At 36.5% G+C, this 21,642-nt stretch overlaps 4 protein-coding genes across 8 annotated transcripts; 2 read left to right on the forward strand and 2 right to left on the reverse strand.

Moving 5' to 3' along the window:
* Nucleotides 1–1,465: 1,465 nt before the first annotated feature.
* Nucleotides 1,466–3,359, forward strand: defbl3 (defensin, beta-like 3). The gene is made up of 3 exons (XM_053239738.1): nucleotides 1,466–1,520; nucleotides 1,640–1,751; nucleotides 1,945–3,359. The coding sequence occupies exons 1-3, from the start codon at nucleotides 1,466–1,468 to the stop codon at nucleotides 1,964–1,966; spliced, it is 189 nt and encodes a 62-aa protein (XP_053095713.1). The 3' UTR covers nucleotides 1,967–3,359.
* A 176-nt stretch (nucleotides 3,360–3,535) lies between these two features.
* On the reverse strand, nucleotides 3,536–6,751 carry spcs2 (signal peptidase complex subunit 2). The gene is made up of 5 exons (XM_053239737.1): nucleotides 6,606–6,751; nucleotides 5,760–5,843; nucleotides 5,505–5,669; nucleotides 5,154–5,284; nucleotides 3,536–5,046 (listed from the first exon to the last, which is right to left on the reverse strand). Exons 1-5 carry the CDS (start codon nucleotides 6,696–6,698, stop codon nucleotides 4,860–4,862), a joined length of 660 nt encoding a protein of 219 aa, XP_053095712.1. The 5' UTR covers nucleotides 6,699–6,751; the 3' UTR covers nucleotides 3,536–4,859.
* Nucleotides 6,752–7,801: 1,050 nt separating this feature from the next.
* Nucleotides 7,802–13,991, reverse strand: rnf169 (ring finger protein 169). The gene is made up of 6 exons (XM_026934792.3): nucleotides 13,412–13,991; nucleotides 11,158–11,231; nucleotides 10,898–10,987; nucleotides 10,313–10,422; nucleotides 10,117–10,213; nucleotides 7,802–9,854 (listed from the first exon to the last, which is right to left on the reverse strand). The coding sequence occupies exons 1-6, from the start codon at nucleotides 13,791–13,793 to the stop codon at nucleotides 8,664–8,666; spliced, it is 1,944 nt and encodes a 647-aa protein (XP_026790593.2). The 5' UTR covers nucleotides 13,794–13,991; the 3' UTR covers nucleotides 7,802–8,663.
* A 2,793-nt stretch (nucleotides 13,992–16,784) lies between these two features.
* lipt2 (lipoyl(octanoyl) transferase 2) lies at nucleotides 16,785–20,037 on the forward strand. 5 transcript variants are annotated; one of them, XM_034310475.2, is made up of 3 exons: nucleotides 16,785–16,883; nucleotides 18,656–19,118; nucleotides 19,207–20,037. In XM_034310475.2, exons 2-3 carry the CDS (start codon nucleotides 18,674–18,676, stop codon nucleotides 19,440–19,442), a joined length of 681 nt encoding a protein of 226 aa, XP_034166366.2. In that variant the 5' UTR covers nucleotides 16,785–16,883; nucleotides 18,656–18,673; the 3' UTR covers nucleotides 19,443–20,037. The 5 variants fall into 5 exon arrangements, with proteins under 5 accessions (XP_034166366.2, XP_026790520.3, XP_034166364.2 ...); XM_026934719.3 differs by having other exon boundaries at nucleotides 16,802–16,933; XM_034310473.2 differs by lacking the exon at nucleotides 16,785–16,883 and adding an exon at nucleotides 16,940–18,527.
* Nucleotides 20,038–21,642: the final 1,605 nt, after the last annotated feature.

The following is a 21,642-nucleotide window of genomic DNA, read 5'->3' on the forward strand; positions in this document are numbered from 1 at the left end:
CCCCTGCACCTCCTCTTATTAACCAAAGAGATGCAGGCAGAGCAGATCCATACATTACTGCATGCGCCCCCTTGCGGACTTTCTTGCAAATAACATGTGACTAGTGCGAGAAAGCAAGAATAAAGACCAACCGGCATCCTCGAGGAAACTCGAAGCTCTGCCAAGGACATGAAAAAGTACAGAATTTTATTGAAATTTAACTTCCTCATATGCGTCTCTGTCATAACTGTTTAAAAAACAAAAGAACTCATCATTCAATTTTTCCTTTTTTTGTAAACAATTAGAAAATTATTTTGTAATAAACATTACGAACGATTTATTATTTATCTATCCTTTAATAACTTTTTAAAATAGATACAAGCAAATCATTATCTCTGAAAAAAAAAATTAACATTAGTAACATTATCCATCAGGGGAACACTGTTAACACAAAAGGACCAGATGATTTGACCTATAAGAACAGTCAGATAATGAATGAAAACACTTTTTTTTGTTCATTCTTTCCTTCCTTGCCCTTCAGTAACTGCTTTATCCTGGTCATTGTGGCAGTGGATCCCGAGTCTATCCCAGGAACACAGGACATGAGGCAGGAATACACCCTGGATGGGATGCTGACCCAAATATCATAGTTTCAGAACAGCACAGTTTAGTTTAGATTTTTTAGGTAGTTGTAAACATAACAAAAGCTAGTTTACTACATTTGATTACATTTAACCTGAAATGAATTCACACCCCATATACAGTATGTTTATACATTTCAGAAAATGATGAAAATAATGTCAAAAATCCATGATTACCTCTTCCATTTTACAACTATTATGTTTTCCAACCATGTTTATGTGTAGGAGGGGTGTCTGGTCACAAGGGACTGCATGTGCCTCTTTTGCTGTTGCTGTGGAATCTGAATCTTTTTTGCTGATGAGGCGTCTCGTCCACCACAGCAACACCACTGCATGTTTATAAAGGTTTAACAGTTTAAACTATCCTAACACAGAGACAATGAATACTAAGAAAAGGAAATTCAGACTTCTGATAATGATGTGTGTGGGATATGTTTAGGTAAGGGGCATATGATATTTAAACAGAATCATTAATAATTAAAAAAAAAGCATGTAATGACCATTTACATTGTGTAATCTGTACAACAGATAGAAGACACATGAAAGCTAATTATAATTATGCATCAGAATATAATATTTCATTCCTGTCATCCTTACCTACAAGACCTTTATGTGTGCATTGAAACACCATGTATATTATCTCTAACCTCTTTGTGGACTTGTCTTTAATGTTTTTCTCTGCAGTATGTCAAAGCTCAGTTTAGTGTTTCTGAATAAAATGTAAGAGAGAGATTATTGCTAAGCCTCTCCCACCCACCCCTGCCCTCTATGGGTGTAATAGTGTATAAATAGAGCCTGGGACAGGCGGCTATGATGCCTGAGATTGTAAATTTTGGCTTAACAGCATGAAAACATTGGGATTGATCATCTTTACTATACTGCTGCTGACAGCTAGCAAAGGTATAACATGATGTTTGCAGTAAAGGATCAGATACTACTCATCAGGGCTGTGTTAGAAGAATTTTAGGTTTGGATGAATAGATTCCTTACTTTAACTGAGTGATGGTTCTGTTTTTCAGCTGACGATACAGAGGTTCATGGCTGGACATGTGGCCATCGAGGGCTTTGCAGAAAGCACTGCTATGCCCAAGAATACATGGTGGGTTACCATGGCTGCCCTCACAGATACAGGTACTACACATTAAATATTTACAAGTTATTATTATCACAGTAAATTTCATTTCCTATGCAAAAGGTAAATAGCTAACGTTTACTAACCTATATATTAACCACATTATTAATCAATTTCTCCTTAAACCTAGCTTTTTATGCTGAACAGGCTCAAAGGATCAAATGTACTGCACTTATCTTTGCTCATTTCCAGATGCTGTGCTTTGAGATTTTAACCACTAGCGACCAAATCCATTCCTGAAACAGCATTCACTCCTACTCTATACATCTTGTTTGTTGTTTTACAAAAATCTCTTCTTATTTAGCTTTAGTTGACATATTTGCATACATACACACTAAATGTTTCTCAACTTATACATATACCAGCAAGGAATTATGTAAATGGTCATCAGAAAACAGATTTCTGGACTGCTAATGGTAGGAAAAATACTTAAACAAGTGATTTAAAAAAGTTGCTATTGTGCGAAGTTTTAAATAGAGCAGATATTTGCATTTGGTTGTAATTGGATTAGAGCAGTCAGAAAAGCTCAGTTCATGTCCTGTATTTCACAAAACTTCATAATACAGTAACAAAGCTGACTGACACAATGACTAAATAAAATGTGATTAACTTTGGTCTTGAGGTCATACTCCATCATCCCCACATCATCTTCCCCGTATGTCCGTTCTTTTGTCTCCCTTTCCAACTTTGCTCGTAGCTTCTTGTTCCTTTTTGTTTCCCTCCTCGGTGTTTGTGAACTGGTGCATGTTTTTTAGCATTTTAAGCAGCAGTTTGCAGTGGTTTAGTTCTTAGTGTGTTCTTTTTTGTATGTAATGAGTGTTGTTTTGATGATTACTCCTTAGTGGCCCTATATGTCAGTTACACACTTGCAGTCTGCCCCTACCTTTTGCATGTTACAAATGACATACACCGAGTGCAGAATAAGTGTAACTGGAGTGACATATCCAAGATCCGACTTTAAGAATAAGAAGCCTTTTTTAAAGTCAGTATAATACATGAAAAGTGTCTTATTCAGTTTTAAGTATTTTAAATTAGGTGTATATAGTCATAACTATTCAGAGTAGCTATCAATGTAATAGCATTCATTAAGAAAATCATAATAAATAAATTCAGATTATTAATCCAGATTATTAATAATATTAATCTAGATTATTATAAATTCAGATTATTAATATATTATCTAGAGTGAAGACATCTTATCTATTGCATAATGTTCATAGACATGAACATTATGCAGTCACCACAGTTTGTGTTTATTTTAAATAAAAATGCTCATTTTAAAATTGTTTAAATATTAGTTATATATATGAATAAACATAAAATATAAGGTTTTATTTTTTAAAGTTTTTTTAAGTGTGCATTTCATATTAAGCTTGTAGGACCAAGCTTGGAATTTAGTTCTCTCCAGGTAAGGAGGTTAATAATTAATATTAATTAATAAAGGTTAATAAAGGTCAATTATGGTCAATAAACTTTATTTAAAAAAAAACATAAACAAGAGGTTTTGAAGTCTGGGGTAATACACACAGTACACAGCACATGTCAATTAACAGAAAATTCAGGCTTATGAGAAAACACTGCAGAGCAGTAAAGCATTTCAGACCATTCATAGGATGCCTCAGTTTAAAGGCACCCACATAAACAGACAGTCAACATCCATACAGCAATGCCTTATGGGTGATCACTCAATCATCGTGTCAGCATACCACCAGTACAACGAGGGAAGAAAACTCATTTATTGGTGACATCTGTCATCAGTTCACACAGAGAAGCTAAAGGTATGAGATCATAAAGATGTGGTAAAGAAACAGCTAAGGAGTATCCTTTATCTTTTTTTTTTTCATTCATGGTACATCCTGGTTCATTTTAATTAAGGCCTGTTTAAAGTCTAGAACTGATTGTAAGTCCTGGGGTGTCCTGTACACAACATATTTGTGAATCATTTTAAAATTATTTTCTAGCAAAACAAAACTCCTCCATCTTTCTTTTTATGAAGTGCACTTCACCATGCTAGTTAAAATTTTCAAACTTCAAAAGAAATTGCACTTACAAAAGTGAAGTAAAAGAATAAAAGCACAGTAAAATATAAAAAATGACAAAAGCTTTATTTTAATTGTATGCTTTTTTTTTTTTTTTTTGACAAACAGCAGCACATTTATAGCTAAAGCAGTGAATTTAATGACAAAGACTGCAGCTATTCTGTAATTCTGTAACCGTAATTCAAATGAAACTGTATCCAGGTGTATGATTCTAACCAATACAAAATAAATAAATACTTTTTAAAACCATTTTATATGATTAATTTGTTGGAATTGAAATAAACAAAGCCACAAACATAGCTATGTGTAGTCACCTTGTTATGCTTCACACTCAAAGTATGGGAAAAATAAAAATAAAAATTCATCATTTACTCCGGCACTCTGACTGCCTCTCTACCATGAGAAGACCCATAGAGACTACACATATGTTTTGTATGAACAGAACTCAAATAGTTTTTATTACCATTTGACCTTTAAAGCAATAAAAAGGAACAGATTTCACAATAATTCTAACTCCAGCTGTCTGAGTAAACAGTCTCTTAGAGGTTCAAGGAAAAAAAAAAAAAAGAAAGAAAGAAAAAAAGAAATTGACACCATATATTTTAATGAGTCTTAAACAAATATATGGTAAGAGAAATAAAGCATTGGTCTTTTCACTGTAATGCAATTCTGGGATGTCAGCACTTAATAAAACAGTCTTAATCAATGCTGCTTATGAAACATATTCAACATTTTGTTAACCCCTCCCATGTTCCCCATCATGAGGATCAGGCCATCATCACAAGGAATCAATGAAAAATATTTTAACTTTACCTCCACACAATGTTGAACTGAGACATTTACTCCAACTGAACATTTAGGTACAAATATTGTGATGCCAATTGAAAACAGTTATACCATGACAATCTTTATACGAATTTTCGACTGAAGGCTAACGTTTGACAGACATTAACATCATACTCTTTCCCAGTGAAAGAGTCAACCCGTCAATGGCCCAAACAAACCCCACCCACCCAAAAAATCAGTGTGTGCTGGAGCTGTGGTGGTACACTGAGTTTCTGCTCAAATTTACTTTGTTTTCTTCTCCATCGCCAACGTGTCATGAAGCTTTGACACACACTTTTCATACTGGTCCATCACCAATGTTCCGTTTCCATCAAAGAATACACTGACGGACTTCGTGAACTCGGTCGCCCTAGTCTGCTTGGTTTTTCCATCTGTAAAGGACGCTTTCAGAGTGTACTTATCATCAAACCTACAAAAGATAGTTCCATCATTTAGTATATATTTCCATGCAAACATCTAAAATCTGGGAAGGGGTGGGGGTTAGGGGTTTATAAAAAATAAAATAAAAAAAAAAACCTTTTAAGACTTGATGAAAGCTGCCAGATGTGATCCGGGTCCATGCCAGTTGGGTCTTTTTGGACGGCCACAAGAAAGATGTTTTTCTCTTTGTAGGAGGTATACAAGGTTAGGATGCCCATCATTATGAAATATGTTTGAGGTCATTAAGGAAACAACAGTGAAAGTACTGAATCTAGACATTATTATAAGATGATTTTCAATTAAACAATCCAGGATTAAACTCCAATTTTAAAATTTGGGGAACAGATATGAAAAAGCATTATACATACTAACTAAGCTTCAAAAGCTGGATCAAAAATTAAACAGTAACATACACTGTAAATATATCTTCTGTTTAAGCAGTAAAGGATATGAAACAACACAGCATGCAAGGACTGGTTTGGACTCTGGGAATGGGTGCAGGTAGTCCCAAATTAAGGCTACAATGGCAAAAAGGCAGGAGACTGTGCAAATGAAAAGACGTCCATCTACAAGGTTGAAGTTCTCAACGTAGCCATATTTCTCAATGAGTACCTAGCAATAGGAAAGAATTGACAGTAAGCCAAGCATAAATGAAACATGATCCTAACGAAACACGACCACAAAAAGAACAGTTTCACCTGCCTTCTTAGCTGCATCGTCAAGAGAATTCTTCACAGCTGCTCCATCCCATTTGTCAATCTTGACAGGTTTTTCATCAATCTTCCACTGAAAACATGCAGAGATTCACAAAATGAATTTTTCAGCAGATTGTCACCTGCACTTTTAAATTTATCATATACAAAATGCAACACGTATCACAGTTTCAAATTCTTATAGATTACGTCTTCGATAATTAACAAACGCATATAATCCTTTACATGCCAGATGCAGTGCCATGCATCCCTGAGTTAAGCCATGCACAGGATAAATAGGTCATACAAAAATGCATCAAACAGATTTTCTTTCTTTCTTTCTTTTTAAAGGGGTTCAAGTGTAAGGTGAACATAAATTCTAGTCCTCAATTTTACTTGAGTTAAATATCCTGGCGTTGTATTTTCTTCCAATATGGATCGCATGGCTAAACACTTAAACCGCTATTCCGTTACAGAGAAGTGCTCCTTGTTCATTTGGCGCACCTTATGGCATGTATTGTCACATACGATTAAACCTTGTTACAAACTTTAAATGTAGTTTAGATACATATCGAGGTACCGAGCATGCATATAAATTTTATAGGCCAGATTTACTAATATGTGCTGAGATAAATATAGTTTGTTTTCAAGAACGAATATGCTTTTCTTTACGGTTTCCGTTTTGAGCTGCTAGCTGTTAGCATGCTCATTGCTAGTGCACATCACCCTGATCTCACAAACAAAGTCCGTAATACAGGTTGTATAGAGAAAAAAGATGTCTAGGATTGAACGAACGTTTGAAAGCAGGTGTGAACAGTTTCCACACGACCTGAGAAATATAATAAACAACTCTTACTTTTTGCAGCAGACTATTCTTTCCATTCTTTGCAGCCATCTTCTCTTCCTGGTCAGCCGTATGACCTGGCTCACTCTGATTGGCTGAGCTCATACGCCACGCACGCAGCCAAACCAAAGCTCAGAGAGCTCGTGCTGCCTGATTTCAGCCAACTTCCCGGAAATGTGCGCTGTATGTGTCGCTCATATTCAGATGTTTCTCACAGCATTTGTATGCATGTTGTCTTACACTGTATAGGCTCAATTGCCATTCTGTTAGGTCCACCTGTAGCTACACTCATTTGCCAGTTTATGGGAAAATCCATCATGGTTGTTGGTGCTAGACAGGCTGGTTTGCTGCTGGTCACCTGAAAATTGGACAGTTCAGGTGCTTACTGTAGTCTCTGATTTGTGTTCTTGGCTTACAGGAGTGGAACCCAATATAGTCTTCTGCTGTTGCAACCCATATGCCTCAATGTTTGATTTCTTGTGCGTTCTGAGATGCTTTTCTGCTCACCACAGTTGTAAAAAGTGGTTATTTGAGTTACTGTACCCTTTTCTAATGAAAATATTTAATCAGTAACTGTTTTATCCTGGTCAGGCTACAGATAATTTATAGTCACCAATCCAGAGAACCCAGAGGAAACCCACACAGACAAGCAAGAAAATAGTGTTTTATTTGGTATGTATAATTTATTTACTCCAATATTTGTGACTTATTTTAAGAACATTGTTCCCTTCCTTGTGGAAACAATAAAATGTCAATTTGTGAATTTATGCATTATAAAATTTAACTTTAACTGAATTGTACTGCTAACATTGTAACGCAGACTAATAGTGTTAAGCTAAACTGATAAACACAATCATGTGGTTTAAAAGGTCAAATGATTGGAATATTGTTAAAAAAAAATTAAGAATGCTTGCATTTGGTCTCATCATTCACGCATTTTTCAAATCGTAAACAACATTCTCCAAATGCAGTACAAACATGCATGTCAAACGCATCCAATACTTATAACAGTCAAAGAGATGAGTTGAGAAGGCTCATCCATTACTCTCTGTGCATACATTTGCATTAATATAGTCAAAACTCAAGCTTTTTAATAGTATTATTAGAGCCCATACAGTACTGAACAGAAATGTAGAATGTGTTTCAGAAAATAAACATAAGGGTGAAATGTCAATAAATGATGGAAAAATTGGGCATATGAATAAAACCTTACAGCGATTCAATTTTTTTTTTTTTTTTTTTAAAAGATAACCATTTTAGAAGTCTACAATGATAAAATGCAATATGTGTATGCTTATTCAAGCATATAGTGCAATATATGTTTTTCATTAAAGGTCAAGCTGGCCAAAACTTTTGCAACACGATAAAATTTATCATGTCAGATGCTAACAGAAAGAAAAAGACATGAAAAATGCACAATGTGCAAAATAATGGACCTGAATATAAATTAATTTAACGATAAAGAAAAGCATCTTTCCAAGCAAAATAAGGCAAGAACACTTTTTAAGAGTAAATGTAGCAAGTTGGGTAATGTAAAGCTTTTATAGTGCTATCCAAATCAATCTAATTTGAGACAGGCACTGTAGGAAGCTCTTGGGCAGAAACTCAAGCCTTTGTCTATTCAAACTGAGCACTTAAAAATATGAGGCCAATTGCCCATTAAAGTAAGAAATTTACAACTAATAATCAGCATTTCCTTTTTCACATAAACTATTACATTTATAACAATAATGCACTACATAAAAGCAATGCATTGCTGTTTATACTATTTATATTTAATGCCCCAAAAAGAACAGTCCTACAGGAACTTTCTGGTTGTTGATTAGGCAGTACCAAATTAAAGAGAAAAATAGTAAGGGCAAAAGAGTCTGCAATATTTTCTTCTAAGAAAAGAGCTGTTATTTGGTACAATTCTCTGAGATATATATTATGGGGGGAAAAAAAAAGAAATGACAAGCGTAGTTGTCCCAGTCACTAAGACCACATCAAAAGAAATCAGCATTCTCTGTCCTACAGATAAAGTCAGACCGGTTTGCTTTTGTCCCCTGTCAATAACTTGATTTAAGACTTTTAATTAAAGTGTTTTATCTTCCTAGAAATCCTTCCTGACCTGCGTGGATTACGAGCTGCTCTACCATCTACACAAATCCAAGATCGTAGAAGATATTTATCAGAACTCATCCTATGCCTTTCTACTTTCTGGCCTTCTTTGTCAAACTGTCTTTGTAGCTTTAGTGCCAGTTCTCTGTCCATTCTTTCTTGACGGAGCCGTTCAACGTATAAATCATATTGTCTACACTGTGGGTCACGGCTATCACAACTATCTATCTTGGATATTTTTATCCTCTTAGTCTCTTCTAAATGTTTGGTCTTCTGGCTTCTCTTTTTGCCCCTTCTTGAGGTAGGTCTGTTAAGTACACAACTTCTGACAGTGGGCTCATTCCTTAAGTCTTGAAGGTCCTCTATACCCTGATTATGATTTACTCCCATATGTTTGTCCACTATGGGTGATTTCAAGTTTTCAACTCGTCCTGAAGGTGAACAATGTGGTTCACAAGCACTACACTGATTAGGAGTATCAGAATTACCAAGTGCCAGCAATGTAGGATGTGCATTTGTAGACTGTGAGCCATCATCTCTGCTACACTGATCAAAAATCAACTGCCGCTTATTGCACAGCAAAGACTTTTCTCTCTGCTTTCTAGACAAGTTTGTATTTGCAGTACAAGTGCAATGTTGACCCTGCAAGCCTTTTTCCATGGGGCCACAGTTACAGGATTTGTTCTCTTGGTCTTCTTGAGAGCTCTGTGTAATGTTGCAATCATCTACCACTGGACTGGTAATGGTTCCTTTGGACAAGAACTTAACGCGCTGCCGATCTAGCTCAACCTGCTTCCACTTCTGCAGGATGCTAGGACTGGCTTCATAGCTGGTGCTTTTGTGTAGGCTGTGGGTCAGGTTCCTGGGCGTGGACTTTACTATGGTGGGTTCCATTAACCGGCCATCTGGGAGTCTCTTCGGTGGTGTGCATGGTGAGCAAACTATAGGCTTGAAGTGGTTCAGCTCTTCTGAGATGCTGTCGTTGCTCTCTGGGCTGACGGACCGCTCGGGTTTAGTGTGAGGCACTAAAGAGGAAGGAGGAGAGGCCAAGATGGAACGCCAGTGATGCCTCTTGTCAAGGGGAAGAACCGGTGCTGAGAAGGAACGACTGTTCTCAGAGGATAGGAGTATTCCAGCATTGAAACTATGAGAGATACTGGCCTATATTGAGGGGAAATACAGGAATTATTATTATAATAACAACAGAAAAAAATGAACAAATGCTTTTATATTAGATGGGGATAGAAGACAATTCTGCCTATGTATGTCATGAACTCTGATTATCTATCTATCTACCATATATATATATATATATATATATATATATAAAAATATATATATATATATATATATATATATATATATATATATATAGCATGACAACAATCTGATCTAAAATCATTTTGCAGGTGTTATGTCATACTTTTTCTGGTAAAGAAAGGTGTGACTGAGCTCTGACTTTTCTTCTTCCTTCCTCAGAGTCAGTACAGCTTTGGCTCCTTTGTACACTTATGTACAGACTGTATGAACACAACAGAAAGGTTGGGACAATAATTTGCACACTCTATACAAGAAATTGTAGTATAAAGCACATGTTTTGTTATGAATTGTATTGATACCTTCTGCATAAAGCTGGGGAAATCCTTGATCTGCGCACAAATGCCGATGCATGCCTGGTTCTCAATCTCATAGGTTCTTCATTCTCAGAGTCTGACAGCACTCCTAAAGACTGAAAAATTTTTACTGCTGTATGAGTATTTAGAAAAAAATTTAAATGCTGAATACTAAAAATATTGGTTTCTAATCATTCTACTCTTTTCTGTACATAAGATTATTGTTTCATTCATTCATCTCTATTCATTCATCTCTAGCAACTGCTTTATCCTAGTCTGGGCCCTAACAGATCTGGAGCCTGTCCAGGGAACACTGGAAGCAACAAAGACATATACCTTATAGGATAGGATGCAAATCAGCTACAGGGCAAACAGACACAGACACACACACACACACACACACACACACACACCTGGGAAAATTCAGAGTAGCCAATTCACCTACCAGACACATACGGAAAATCAGAAACTCTGTACAAACAGTATCCAAAGCTCAAGCTTGAACTGTGGAGCTGTGAGGCACCAACACTCCTTGCTGAGCCATTTATTAAACAAACAAACCAACAAACAAATAAATAAACTAAAACATACAGTATCCTGAGAATGCTGATGTCCACTTTCCCCTTTCTTACGGCAGGGTAATTTTTTCATTCTCTCTTCAGTTTCTTCATCCATCATCATCTGGAAGCACAATGTTTAGATCACTGAGATACTTCTAAAGTGGATAATCATACTCGCATTATCACATATCACATACCTGAACATTTCATTATATTTGTTAATATACAACTTAATTACAGAGATCCTTAGGTTACACGACCATATTTCTTATAATTATACTGTCAACTAACCTTATTCTTTTGTTTCTCATACTCATGCCGCATATCTCCAGGCTTACATATCTGTATAGGTGAACAGAAAACATCTGTGGAAGACAGGACAATAAAACACAATAGAGCCAACCTGTGTCAATCTTAGAAAATACAAAGATATCCAAACCAAATCAATCATAGCTCTTTTGTGTCAAATGTTTTTGCTTATTTGTTTTTTCCTATGGTAATGGATAAAAAAGGGATTATAAATGTGTGCAACATCATGTATACACCAGGGAAACAGTATATGGTTAAAGGAAAGGGTTCCTTGGGATTTTTTTCCTTATCCAACGATTGTAATTTAAAATATTCCCTAGGTTTGTCAATAATTTGGCACATATTTTTGATTTACAAAAGCTGTTCTAATGAGAATATATATATTTTTGTTGTTGTTTCTCATATAGTTTCTCCTGGACAATTTGAATTATTGTGTGTAATTATATTTTAAATTATATTATAATATATATATATATATATATATATATATATATATATATATATATATATATATATATATATATATATATATATTTTTTTTTTTTTTTAAACATTTTTTTTGTCTCTCTCTCTCTCTGCTGAAAATTCAATTTAGCTGTACTTGTAGCCACAAATACATCCATGACACAATAGATCCACTTTGGTCCTCTACTATATCAAGGTGGGACAGCAACCTTACAACCAAAATAACGGATACTTGCTGGAAAGTATTCATAGCCGTGGTACAAATTTTGCACATGCTACTATTTGGACAGCTGCTCTTGTTCCGTGGAGGCTTACATATCCCCTCTTGTCATCCACCATGTATTCAAGTTAGAAATAATGTTTACATTACAGCTCGCATGTGTTAGTACTGAACGACAGCCTAAAACCAAACAAAAGGTGGCGATGTACTGAAATATTTTTGACATACTGATAAAATGTATAGACATTGACTGTCACAAAAAAAAAGGTGAAGCTGTTTTGAAATTCAAATAAATACAGTTCCTCCCCTAAATTTTCTCTCCAAAGCCACGCCCCCAAGACACGTGCAAGCATGCTGGCTAGTCTGAATATTACGCAAGAGGGAGAGCTTTCTAAACTGACAGCGAGTAGAAAACACTTTCACATCATTTGTTTTTTTATCCAGTTTACAGACACAGAGAACTGACTTTCTCCACAGTTGGCTACATAGCTGACTACACATTTAAGAAATATAATATAACAAATATGGCTCGAATTTAATAATATCTTGGGGGGGAAAAAATCGAGTTTTAAGTATTTACACTTCTAGTATGATTTGGAATATTTTGAACTTTTAAATTATTTAACTGATTTGGAAAGTAGACAATCAAATATGTGTCTCTAAACTTTGATGCAATTCAGGAGGAAAAGGCCAAATACTCTGATTTCAACAGCCAAATGCCGCTGTTACTCTGCACCCAGCCTTTTTCTTAGTTTTCTGCTGAAGTGACAAATTCTTGGGCTGCTGTGTTTAGTGGCTCTGTGGAAGCACGCGCACGTACACTGGCGTACTGCAAAGAGTAGCAAAAACCACGGCGTGTAACGGTAAGCACGTTTTCTCCTTTCCGGAGCTGCTGGAAAACTAGAGGAATACGACAGATAATCTACCACAGGACATCCAGCACAGTGAACTGTAACTGATTCTGAGCTAATATGTGGTAAGACTATTTACAAAGCGATCGTTTTAACCCAGTCACACAGGCTGTCAGTGTTATTCTAGCAGTGATATAAACAAGTGCTCTGACTTTTGGAGTCGACTCCTACTGAAAACCGATGCAGTCGTTCCCAAGAGTCCATTTTCTCCATTCCAAAAACAAATACACAAAACAAAAATGAGATCTTGTAAGAAAAAAAACAATGCAATGCAATAATAGTACATAATTATGGTATTATTAATAGTATGACTGACAGGGAGTGTTTATTAACGTCATTTTACCCATTCATAAGACAACTACCATTTTAGATCTCAACTTTCTCAAGCCGAAAGCTTCAGAGTCGACTCTCCATTCTAGCGGGAATCAAAGAGTCGATTCTTTTGACCGGATTCTGTTAAGAATCGACTCTCAGCCTTAAGTTAAATCATCCCGTATCTTTTAGAACCTGCAGTTAAGTTGACTTAAAACTGTACAGTTTCGTTGGCTAACTTTTTTTTTTTCGCACGAACAGCTAGCTAATTTAAAACATCGCTGTGTGTTTCGCATGAGTTTAACTTAAAACAGCATGTTTACATCACCTTCCGAAGCCATCACTCGGTCCCTCTGCTCTAATCTACGGCCGCATCTTTCCGGATAGCTTTGGCGCACCATGTCCCACAGCTCGGTGTTGACGAGGCTTTTCTCCCGGGACTGTTTATTTCGGGCCCAGCTGGACACGCGCAGCCGGCACGACGGGCAGCACAGCCCGCTACACTCCACCGTCCGCTTAAAACAGTGGAGGCAAACCGAGTGTCTACACGGCATAGTCACGGGCTCCAGCAGTATCTCCAAGCAAACCGGACACCGAGCTTCCTCCAGAGTAAGACAGCGCACATGACGGTGATTAGAAACGGCTCCAGGCCTCGCTTTAGCCTGCTGTCCCAGTCCGCTGACAGACCCGGCGCACCCCGCCGCCGCCATTTTTCAGCTGCTTTCTCGCCTGTATGGTTTGAAAACAAACCCCGCCCATTTTTGCATCAGGGGACTGTAAACGAATCGCGCTTTCATTCTTCTAACTGTCGGCAGTCTTCTAACTGTTAAAGCTCGAGTTATATTTATTCCTACAGTTCTTTACAAAACCCAGGTCAAGGAATAAAGTTTTCACTTTCGTTGGTTTCTGGATGGGAAGAAAAAAATGTATCTTTACAGTTTACTGTATGGTTCTGGGGCTCCAGGAAGCACAGCTGGGAGGTCCGTTTGTAAAGACACTACAGGTGAATGGAGTATTTTAAAACAGACAGATGTTGCAGTCAATCTCTGCCAGTGGATTGCTAATATTTTTTGTATACAACGTTTTAAAAAAGAAATTGCATTGCAAATGAGGCATAATTTAATTAAATATGCATACAGTTTGAATATTTTAACAAAAAACAGCAAGAAACGATGAAACAAAAAAGGATGATGTTAGAATTAAAACATTCATTTCACTGTGAACATGCTTAAGAAAAAAGACTTGCAGAACAGTTTGTCGGTGTGTCATTTATTTATTATTTAATCAAGAAAGTACCATGAACTGTGTTATTTTAATTTTATGTCTTTTTTTAGTCTAAAATCTCACATATCCAAAAATTATGAACATTTTGAGAAATTCCTCAGATTAAATAGGGACAAATGCATATGTAAGATTGCATGAATACAGGTCATGTAGAAACTAAGATTTCTGGTTATGAACAAAGAAAAAACAAGTTTAAAAATAAATGTAATTTCATGTATTTCCACACTATTTAGTGTGGTTTCCAAGGTTTATAAAGGAAACTACAGAGGAAAAGACATATAACTTGATATTTATAGCTTTTCATGGATATATGATATGACATGACTGTGAAGTGGGTGAAATTAAAGCATTCTTCAAAGTTCCTCTATAACTTTCAGGTAATGTGGTGGTCACATAACTGGTAACATAATCATAATATAATGGGTTTAATCCAAACATCAATAACCTGAAAACAAATCTAAATAATGTCAGCATGAATATAATTGCAATTTTAATAAAAGTGGTGTTAAAGTGATACGAAATGTCTTAAATATACAAAAAGTATTTTTAACATAGTATAACTGGTTTGCATTTCTGTGGGTGAAAAGATTAGAAATTAAAAATTAGTAATTACTCAGACATATTACTGTATACATTTTATAGTTTATAAAATGAGTCTGTGCTGCAATCATAAGGAGAAGGGAACAATAGTGCACAGACGAGTACAGCGATTGTAACACCACTGCCGCTGACCTAATCTGTTTGTCAGTTTAATGCTTTCTTTTGCCAAAACTCATTAATAAGATGTCAAGATACTTAAACTCCTCCACAAGGTCTCTGCTCTTAGTTGAAGGGAATATCCCACTCTTTTCCAGGCAAGTCATCATGTGCGTAGATTCACTGCTTTTGAACCAGTGTTGTAGCTGTTGTTGGAACTAGTGTAAGTAAACAGATCTCTGTATTAAATTTATTAAGTGATTGCTGTAATTCCACCTGACATTCATATTTATGTGTACTAACACACTGATGTGGAGTCTGTACATATGATCTTGACTCTACTACAAAATTTCTTGCGTGTGAGGCTCTGTCTCATGGATTTCAGGACACCCGTCCCACAAATATTTGCAGCAAAATATACTACTGTTATTGGTTGTAGAAATGTTGTCAGTATATCTAAAGATGTCCAAAATGTTTTTATTATTTTTTTTTTTCTAGATTGCATATGTGTACTGGCTATGATATTTGGTTTGCATGTGTTGAAAAAAACAATAAATAACTGATTAAAGTATGAAGACATGTTATAATGCTGTCAAATACTGAACGATTTTGAATGATAAAGATGACTTGCTACAGATGCACACTGACAGGTAACTTGATTCCTCAGAGAATAATGTGAGAGACACAGCAACTGAAATTAAAAATAAAACAACAGTTTAACTGATTCAAGAATGGGGAGAATGAGCAATACACCAATGTTAATTAGCTAGTTAATAGTAAATAAAACACAGAAGCAGTTTAAACTTACACAAATCCTTTTGAGCAACCAAAAGGTCCAAAGGGTAGTTCTGTAGGAAGGCACATTGGACGGCACACACCACTGTAGTTTGTACAACCCCAGGGAAACGCCACCATTGCATTACCTTCACCTGAAATGTAAAATACGCAATATAATTTTGTTCATTTTAAGGAAGAACTATCTATTTACTGATTTATCAACACAGGCACAACACCATACATAACATATCCCTATTCAGTATTGAATGAAACAGTGAATAGCTACTAACAAAATTAGCAAATACTAATGAACACTTACCAGCAATGGCCAACATGATCAAAAAACACAGGAGTATCATTCTATGATGGATCATGATCATTCCTTGATGTTGTCCTTCCTTAGCTCGGTTAGAATGCTGTAAGATCTTTGAACAACTATATCCTTATTTCTCAAAAGGAGGAGCAAAAGAGGAGTATGAACAAATTCTTGTATTCCAAATTGACTAACTCACTTCAGAAAATATGTTAGGGCACATGAATGAAATTGATTTCATGTGATGGTGCATAATTGTGTTTAGTCAGGTTCACAAGCTTTCCTGTGGGATAATCTAGTCATGGGACTTTCAGACACTGGACTAAAAAATGATGGGTAAAGTTCCCTGGGGTAATATTCAGAGTTCAGTGTTTTATAATTCATACTTGCTTATCTAACATGTAATTAATTATTGAGTAACCTTTCTGTCAGCATTACGTTATATTCATTCTGCAACAGTTTCATTCACCATTTCATCGTTTTCCCTCATGTTTCATTCATCATTTCATCGTTTTCCCTCATGTTTCATTCATCATTTCATCGTTTTTCTTCATGTTTCACTGTTTACTAAGTTGTTATTGAATTGTCAGGTAATAACTCATCCTTGTCGCTGATGTTGAATGATTATCTGTTGAGTAACTGCTTCTCCGGACCACTAGATGGCACTGGATCACGGGTCCTGCAAAGGGAACAGCACGAAAGATGCTAGAGAAAGAAGGAAGACGTGCAAGTACTGGTCACTTTTTATTGCTGTGTCTACACACGTATACCTAGTACTCAGTAAGTAGTTATAGTATGTCTAAATAGCTTATATATTACTAAGCGTACACTACGGTGTTAAGTAGGGTACTAAGTAGTATAGTTGATTTACTACGGTCAGATGATGGGCGCTTCGATATTGAAGTTCAGTTTCATCTACGCACATTCGATAGTAGCGAATCTGAAAAAAAAAAAAACAATACTGAAAGTGTTGGTGTGTTTATCACATTCTTAAGTATGCTCACTGGAGTGAAATGCTGACAGTTAAGGAAACCAATTTTTATAGATCAATTTGTTTCCACTGGGCTAGGACAAACTTTCGTGCGGACAGCTGTACTTGGCTTTTTTGCACCTCTTGTTTTTGTGGTTGCGCTCTTTGGCCAAAATGGCGAAGTACTGGTAACAATTAACGACAGTTTGCTCTTAATAGTGTTAATTACTTTCACCAGTAGAATCTCTCAAAACGATACGAAGAGCAGTGTAATTGAGAGAATTTAATGTAATTTAATTAATGTAATGTAAGTTAATGTAATTTAAAAATTATCGTCATTAAACAGTGTGTAGGGATGAACAGGGCTCCTGTCTGGAGTAAAGTGTCCTAATGTTATTTAAGAGAAGAGACCTCTATTTCGCCTTTCACTGGATATTACGGAAATATTCGATTTAATACAGTGTGTAATGATTGTTTTAGCTTTGTAAACAAAATGTGGTTTGATTAGTAGAATATGGACCAATAGTTTTAAAGTTTATTTATTTATTTGTTTGTTTATTTATTTAAAAGCCCGTTCTCTGTGTGATCAGTAAGAGTCGGTAGTGTTCTGAACACGTTCCTGTAAGTCTCAGTATTCAGTGGGTTTCACTACGCATCTGGGACAGCGTTAAGGGAAATTACGTTTGACTATTTGTTTGACTTGATTTCATTTACTCACATCTGAAATTATGCGAGAAGCGAAATTGGTAATGTGAATGTTTAATCAGTCAAGGCCAAAAAGCCCTAGTCCAAGGCATTAGTGTCTCTAACACCTGCGATTTTCCTATCCGTCACTGTCTGCTGAGACTCAACACTACAGCGTAGAGAGTTCTTATGGAAAAAAGGGGAACAAACCTTTTCCGAATCAACTGCAAGGTTCCAATTATTTTACAAAGTTATGGCAATGTTAGGGGAGCATTCTCTGAACCATAGTGCGCAACGGAATGCGAATGTTATATTTACATAAAGAAAACTTTAGTGGAAACCCAAACAGGAACTAAAAAAACATTCCCAAAAAAAAAAACCAAGCATTCCCAGAACGCTCTAGAAGGTTCTGGGAACCAACGATTGTTAGCCAGGTTATAATTAAGCAATATCACATGAGCAAGAGTGCTGTTAGACTGAATATCAGGACAGCTGTGCTGATGTTCAGTATAACCTCGCAATTGGGAGTATAGCACTGCTTTAATACAACAGTTCTCTAAACAAGAAATTAATACTGAGTAACTGACATTTCAGACACAATATGGCCAAAAGTTTTGTTTATTTTTGCTCCACTAGTGGAAATAGATCCCAAAGAAACCATGATCACTTTACAGCCTGTCGGCTAGCTGGCCCACGTTGATTTTTACATTCCCGTTAAAGGTGCTACCGGTGACATTGGTGTCTCTTCTTCCTTTTCATCTTCATCTGACAAGCTTTCATGTTTATATATATATATATATATATATATATATATATATATATATATATATATATATATATCTTATCAGGTCAAGTCTAATATCAAGATGTCACCTGGAAACATCTCAGTCAACGTTGTGAACTTGGGGAGAGTTGCTTACCGCAGTGCCCTGCAGATACAGCAACAATATATCAGACAACATTTTGATTCTTCAAGCCAAACTCCAAACACAGTACTCTTGTGTGAACATGACCCTGTTTACACCATTGGCATTCGGAGAGCACCGTACCCTGCTGAAGAGGAGCAGAGACTGAAAGATCTGGGTGCAGAATTCTTTCGGACAAACCGTGGAGGCCTTATAACCTTTCATGGGCCAGGGCAGATGGTGTGTTATCCTATTCTTAACCTGGCCTGCTTTAAAAAGAGTGTGAGGTGGTATGTGTGTGAACTGGAAAAGACAGTGATTAAGATGTGTGGCAAGTTTGGAATTAAAGCCTCCACCTCGCCAGACACTGGTGTCTGGGTTGGAAATAATAAAATATGTGCAATTGGTAATTGTTTTTTTTTCTTCTGCATTGTTTTACACAGACTGAAGTTCAGATGTAAGAAAAGAATGGTAACCTGCCAGTATATTTTCAGGTATCCACTGTGGTAGATACATCACTTCTCATGGTTTGGGACTGAACTGCAACACTGACATGAGCTGGTTTGACCACATTGTGCCCTGTGGTATTGTGGGAAAAGGAGTCACCTCACTCAGCCGAGAGCTCGGCCGGGATGTCACGATAGAAGAGGCGGCTCCAGTATTACTACAGGCTTTTAGTGAACAGTTCAACTGCATGCTGAATAAAGCTGAGTTTCTGCAAAATTACTGAATGCCTTTGTGTGCAGAAAAAAACAGACTTTAAACTGATAAATACTGTAGGACCCTTCCCTCATGGGCAACCCTAATAAAATGTTAAATGCTTTGCCAAACTACAGTGAATATCACTGTCTCCTGTTTTATATGCTCACCTGCTACAATGGGAAGATATTTTATATAACTAATTTGTATGAGTAGGAATATTGAGTAGTGTGTCTTCTTTTCATAAATTTTTTTTTTATGTAGTTGCTTTAGTAGCTATGCATAGGTAACATATACTGTGTAGTATCTGTACATATACACTGTATAGACTGTTGAATGACATGTTTTAACTGCTGCTGTTTAGAATGTTATCTGCTTTCACCTCTAACAGCCTCAGAAGCACTTGGCTTGTACACCTGAGGACTTTTGTCCAAAACATCTTGTTTCTCTGAACACTGTGTTTCTACATACATAACAGAACAATAATCTTTAAAGTGCATCTAAGGCTGTAGGACATGAAAATAACTGATGTGCCTGATTGAATTTCCATTTATTACAAAACAATTTACTAAAGAGCTGACATACTGTAGCATGATACGACGTTATAACATTCATTCATTGGTTTGTCAGGTTTATCCTGGTTATGGTTGCAATGGATTTGGGAACATTGGGCCCCCAACCACGGAGGTGCAAGGCAACAGTGCTATATCTCTATCTTATCTTATCCTATCTATCTATCTATCTGTCACACAGTCAGGTCTGGAAGTATTTAGACAATGCCTTTATACACCACCACAATGGATTTGAAATAATCAAGATGTGATCGAAGTGTTGACTTTCAGCTTTAAGAGGTTCCACAAAAATATGGCATTTACCATTTAGTAAATACAGCCGTTTTCAACAAAGTCCCTCCATTTTCAGGGGCTCAAAGGTATTTGGACAAAGTGACATAATTGTACATATAACCATAATTTTAATACTTGGATGAAAATCCTTTGCAGTCAATGACTGTCTGAAGTCTGGAGCCCATGTTCTCAAAACTCAAATTCTGAGTTTCCTCCCTGGAGATGCTTTGCCAGGCCTTCACTGCAGCCACCTTCAGTTGCTGCTTGTTTGCGAGTTTTTCTGCCTTCAGTCTTGTCTTCAGTAAGTGAAAAGCATACTCTGTTGTGTTGAGATCAGGCAATTGACATGGCCATTGAAGAATATTCCATTTCTTTGCCTTCAAAAAGTCTTGAGCTGCTTTCACAGTATGTTTAGGGTCATTATCCACCTGCACTGTGAAGCGGCGTCCTATCAGTTTTGTAGCATTTGGCTGAATTTGAGCAGAGTGTATGGCCCTATACACCTCAGAATTCATCTTACTACTTCTGTCAGCAGTCACATCATCAATAAACACCAGTGAGCCCATTCCAATGGCAGCCATACATGTCCATGCCATAACACTTCCTCCACCATGTTTGACACATGATGTGGTATACTTTGGATCATGAGCTGTTCCTTTCTTTTGCCATACTTTTCTCTTCCCATCATTCTGGTACAAGTTAATCTTGGTTTCATCAGTCCAAAGAATCTTATTCCAGAACATGGGAGGCTTTTTTAGATGTTTTCTGGCAAAGTCTAATCTGGCTTCCTGTTCTTGAATGTTACCAGTGGTTTGCACCTCTGTATTTACATTCATGAAGGCGTCTCCTGATTGTAGATTTTGACAATGATACGCCTACCTTCTCCAGAGCATTCTTGACTTCTGTTGATGTTGCGAAGGGGTTTTTCTTCACCAAGGAAAGGATTCTGCAATCATCCACTTTAGTTGTCTTCCATGGTCTTCCAGGCCTTTTGGTGTTGCTGAGCTCGCCAGGGCATTCCTTCTTTTTATTGATTTTTCAACTTTTTGTTGATTTGGCCACTCTTAAACTTTTTTCTATCTCTCTGATAGGTCTCTTTTGTTTTTTCATCCTAATGATGGCCTCCTTCACTTGCATTGAGATCTCCTTGGACTTCATATTGGTAGCTCCACTCGAACTGCTGCCAAATGCCAGCTCAATACCTGATATCAACTCCAGAACTTTTATCTGCTTCGTTTGTCTTGAAGTAATGAGAGAATGGACCGCATCTGGTCAGTTAACTTCTTGTCAGTCAATTGTCCAAATACCTTTGAGCCCCTGAAAATGGAAGTACTTTGCTTAAAATGGCTGTAATTCCTAAATGGTTAATGCCATATTTTTGTGGAA

The sequence above is a fragment of the Pangasianodon hypophthalmus genome, chromosome 14 (assembly GCF_027358585.1).
Source record: "Pangasianodon hypophthalmus isolate fPanHyp1 chromosome 14, fPanHyp1.pri, whole genome shotgun sequence".
NCBI lineage: Eukaryota > Metazoa > Chordata > Actinopteri > Siluriformes > Pangasiidae > Pangasianodon > Pangasianodon hypophthalmus.